At 47.1% G+C, this 5026-nt stretch overlaps 1 protein-coding gene across 1 annotated transcript; it reads right to left on the bottom strand.

The window, feature by feature from the left end:
* Window positions 1-1125: 1125 nt before the first annotated feature.
* On the bottom strand, window positions 1126-5025 carry HTR1B (5-hydroxytryptamine receptor 1B; the record flags this gene model as incomplete). Its single annotated transcript, XM_006020479.2, has 2 exons — window positions 1126-2164; window positions 3906-5025. A coding segment is annotated over one exon (1059 nt), but the record flags the coding sequence as incomplete, so codon positions are not given.
* Between the last annotated feature and the right edge of the window lies 1 nt (window position 5026).

The raw sequence follows: 5026 nt of genomic DNA, 5'->3' as shown, positions 1-5026 counted from the left end.
AATGTAACTTCTCCACAGAGATGTTGTAAGAATTAGTTTATGGTATGATCTTCCACTCTTTGGGCATCCAAAACTCCTATCAATTTCAATGAGTGTCTGGAATAAAAAGAATTTCACTGTCCCCTTTGTTGTAAGAAGCTTTGTAAATGAACAGTACAATAAACACTATAACATAAGTATTATTAAATGCTACATTCTTTGCTATCATCTGCCCCAAAATATTTCAAAACAGATGCAAAAGGGGCATTTTAAAGGAATTGTATGTGCAAATATGAATCAAGCCAGTAATTCAGAAAAACTGTTTTACGTTTTGAAAAAAAAGAAGTTTTCATGGGTAATAGATTAAAAGGATGCTTTCCAAAAATGTGGAGTAATACTTATCTTCTTACAGGGTCACACAGGTTTGAGGGAAAACTTCCACATTTTGTCAGGTTTTTTACAAGCGTACTGACCCTTGGCTACATTTTCAACTTGGAGGCTCAGTTTTGTATTCCTTTCACACAGGCAAGACACCTCACTCTGCAATTAATAGGACTTCTGAATGCACAAGGAATGAGGGCTCAATGTTCTAATTTTTTTTTTATTTGCTGTTCAATTAAATAGGTAAATCCATAATGTTTAAATGACTCGCTGGAGAATAGTATGTGGTTATCTGGCTGCATTTAAGCAGAATAAGTCCCATAATATCTTTTTTGCTCTGTCTGATGGGACTCATCTGAAATACATGTTTAAAACTTAGCAAGAATTACAATGTCATTTGAGTGATAAAGTAGTTCTTTATTCTTAAGGTAATAATATTAAGAATGTGTTTTATTTGTTTAAATTTAATCTGAGATTGTACATAAAGTCTTAGATGTTATTCTCAAGCTCAAAACTCAAGCTGTGTTTAAAAATATGACTGTTGATTGCAAGCAGCCATTTCAGCCCTCAATCATGTTCTTCATTGACTTGTCTAATAAGCTTTACTTAAAAGGGACAATATTGTGAATCAATAAATATTCCCATTAGTAACACAATTGCTACCAAATACTTTTGAGGAGACAGTAAAGCTTTTTATTGTTTATACTTCATTTTCAGTTACACATAGGAGGAACACTCAATGCAGTTCTATCGCAGCAGGTGGACCATGTTCTGAAACTCTAATTTTGACTTGCTGGAGTTTAGTAGTGCTTTAAGGTCTTATCAGAATAAAGGGGGGAAATGAAATAAAAAGATAATGGGAGAAGAGCAATTTCACTCCCAGGTGCTTATTTTGATGTGTAGATATTTGTTTTGCAGGTGATGTAGCTCTTCTGAAAGAGCAAACTGCTTTGTTTCTCTACAGAGCACAACACTAGATAATAGAGGTATTTCATAAGATTATGTAGTCCTTGGTGTTCCATGTAGTAAGGGTGTGCAACTGACACAAAAATGGAAAACTTAAGTTACAACATCAAAATGACTGCTCCTATTCCCAGCTGGTTAAAGGCAAAGGTCACAGGACTTCTTTGTTTTCCATTCCTGGACTGAGTGGAAGCAAGAAGTATTAATGTATGAAGGTAATGATGAAGACAGTCAGCCATGTGTGTGCAATGCAGATGAATGTGTACAGAACTCTTATTACAAGATTACTTGCATTTGCCTTGTTTGCAATCCATATATAATCTGCACATTCCTACCTCTCTCTCATATTCAGCTGAAGGAGTTCATTTACACAGCGTACTGCAATGTTCCTATTTTTAAAAATGTCCCAGTTTTCCTCCAGGCCCTGCAAGTGAAATTAACAACTCTTTCTGCTGAAAAGAAGAAATTACAAGTGCACACATAAATACAAATATTCTAATATTACACACACAGTAACTGTGCTTTTGTGCACACCCCTACAACTTGCAAAAGAATAATTAAAAAGTAAGCCTGCAAAATAAATAGTTTGCTCTCCAACTTTTTTTTCCAGCCCAGATGGGTTATAAGCCTCCGAACTCCAAGTTGCCCTCTGTTTTGTTTATTTGTTTGCAACTGATGTGTGTGATTATATTTGAACAGCATCTCTGCGACAGTCATTACACTGAAATGCAGGGCTGAACAGTTTGGTGGCAGAATGTATTGACGTTTTTGCAGCCTCATGAGTCTGACAACTGGGGTTGGGGAGTTTCAAGCCGTGGGTCTTTACAATAGCAACTTGATTCTGCAGACAAAAAGGAAGAGATTTGGAGAATTATTAAAAGTGTCACAATAAAGACAATAGATATTCTGCAGAAAAGTGCACTGAAGGACAGATATCACAGCACATGCCAAGTTATATGTACAGTTAGATACAGCTTTTCAGCATGAGAAGTAAGCAGTTGTCTGAGTGTGCTGGCATGATGAATCCCTTTTAGTCTTTTTGTTAAACTGGTTTGTTTCATCTGAGCTCCCTCCTCCAGCCTCACCCTCTGGACTGAAAAGGAATCTGGGGAGTAGCAAGACTCAGGATATGGGTGGGCAGAATTTTGAAGTCATGTTTAAACTGCAGCCTGATCCAAAGTCAACAGAAGTACATTATTTGCCCTGGATTTCTGTAGACTTTGGATCAGGCTTCATCTGCACAATAAAAACAAAAAGTTTCCTTATCCCTCCATCTCCAAAAGTAACTCCTCTTTCCTGTCCTGAAAGGTGGAAGTAGGTGAGACTTATGCTAGACAGCAGTAATCTCACTGTCATATTCATTGGGCATTATATTCTATGAATGGCACCTGGCTATCTAAATATTGCCCAAAGACCTCTGAAGTTTTTTGAGCTACACCGGAAGTGCTGAAGTTGACTTTGCCTTGGAAAAAAATTGAAAAGACAGGCCCATGCTTGCGTTTCAGTCAATGCTGCGTAATGGAGCGTTACAAAGAAGAAAGTGATGAGCCACATGGACATTCTTATTCTCTTGTCCTGGGAAAGGAAGGTACATAATGCTGCATCAACAGAGGCTTTGAGTGGGTGTGTGGTGCTGCCAATCAGGGCAAGAGGAAACACCTTGCCTTTGAAAAGTCCTGCACAGAGGGTTGCTTTAATACGAGCCACTGTGATTTTTAACTCTGTTAGCTGCTGTTGGGAATTTACAGCTGCTTTCTCTCTCTCTCTCTCTCTCTCTCTCTCTCTCTCTCTCTCTCTCTCTCTCCTCTCCTTCCTTCCCCCAAACACACTGAGGTTAGAGAGCAAAAACCAGCTTTAAAAGATGAGGGTTGCTAAACACTAATTGACCTGGTTTCATTAATTTGTTGGAAGGGCACTGGATTGTTGCGAGTCACTTATCAAGGGCCCCCGATTAACTGTAAAAATGTCAGGAGCGTCGCGATAAAGAAATGAAGGCAGTTTGCAGCCTTTGGCCCCGGAGCGCTTCAGGTTCCTGGGCTCTGTTTGATGCAATCGGACAGGGGCTGAAACAAAAGCGAGTCGCGCATCTGCAGGGAAAACAAGGCAACCGGATCGCTGCTCTTTTTCAGCACCCCACTCCCCTCCGCCCTTCCCCACGCCCAGTGCCGGGGCTGGGCAGGATCAGCCCCTCGCTGCCGGCTCTTCCCAGCACCTGGGAGCAGTTTAAAGCCCTGCCTGGCTCACTCGTCCCCCTTAAAACAGTGATCGGGCGGGACAAGAGCGGCGAGACGCGAGACTTGCTTCCAGCAGAGGCGGCTGATGCACAAAGTATCAACTCCGTCAACTTCAGAGCTGGTGGAGAGCTCCGGCAGCTGCCCAGCGCCTGCCCTAGGGCCGGTGCAAGAGGCAGCAGCCGGGTCTCCAGAGGGCAGTGCCTGCTGTGGGGTGGGGAGAGAAGCCATGAGAGCCTCCCCAGAGAAGCCGGCTGACGGATCCCCTGCTCCCAAGGGCAGCTGAGGCCGGGGCAGCCGAGTGCCCGCTGCCCCGGGGCAGGGCCGCGGGAGGAGAAGACCACCCCCTACCTGCGGAGTCGGACACGAATGCGCATTCAAGCCGCTCCGCAGCGTCCAGGCCGATCCGCGTTCAGCCGCTGCATCGGAAGCGGATCAGTTTCTGAAACGCTTGCTTGAAGTCTTCGTTGGACATGGTGTAGATGATGGGGTTGATGAGGGAGTTGAGATATCCGAGCCACGTGAAAAAGTCAAAGATGGCCATGTGGAACCAGCACGCGTCCTTGCAAATGGGCAGCACCAGGGAGATGATGAAGAAGGGCAGCCAGCAGACGATGAAGGCGCCCAGGATAATCCCCAGAGTCTTGGTGGCTTTCCGCTCCCTGGCAGCCGTGAGCTTCTTCTTCTCCAGCAGGGCGTCGGAGACCTTCACCTTGACCTGGTTCATGTACACGGGCGAGCCCGCGTCGCTGCCCGGCTCGGGGGCCTTGGAGTTGATGGAGGTGACGGACGAGGAGGAGCCGGGGGAGTCCGTGATGAGGTGCGCCCGGGTGAAGCGCTTGCCCGCTTTCTTGGGCGTCTGCTTCAGGATGCGGGAGCGGGCCTCCACGTAGATGCGGCCGTAGAGGGCGATGAGCAGCAGCGTGGGCAGGTAGAAGGCGCCCACCGTGGAGTAGACGGTGTAGAGGATGTGGTCCGTGTTCACCACGCAGTCCGACACCTCGTCCGCCTTGGCCTGGCGCCAGAAGAGCGGCGGCATGGAGATGGAGATGGAGAAGACCCAGACCAGCGCGATCATGCCGGCCGCCCGCCGGGGAGTCCTTTTGCTGGAGTAGCCCACGGCGTCCGTGATGGCCCAGTAGCGGTCCAGCGCGATGACGCAGAGGTGCAGGATGGAGGCCGTGCAACAGGTGATGTCCGAGGACAGCCACACGTCGCACACCACCTGGCCCAGCGTCCACTTGCCCGTCACGGTGTACACGGTGCTCACGGGCATGACCAGGATGGCCACCAGCAGGTCGGTGACGGCCAGCGAGGCGATGAGATAGTTGGCCGGCGTGTGCAGCTTCCTGGTGCGGGACACGGTGGCGATGACGAAGGCGTTGGACAGCATGGTGGCCAGCGTGAGCAGCGCCAGCGCGGCGGCCAGCACCACCTTGCCGCCCAGCGGCGTGCCCTCCTGGTAGGCGCCC

Source organism: Alligator sinensis, unplaced genomic scaffold, assembly GCF_000455745.1.
Source record: "Alligator sinensis unplaced genomic scaffold, ASM45574v1 scaffold37_1, whole genome shotgun sequence".
Classification (NCBI taxonomy): domain Eukaryota; kingdom Metazoa; phylum Chordata; order Crocodylia; family Alligatoridae; genus Alligator; species Alligator sinensis.
Note: the sequence above shows the minus strand (reverse complement) of the source record. Positions and strands in the feature narration are given on the sequence as shown.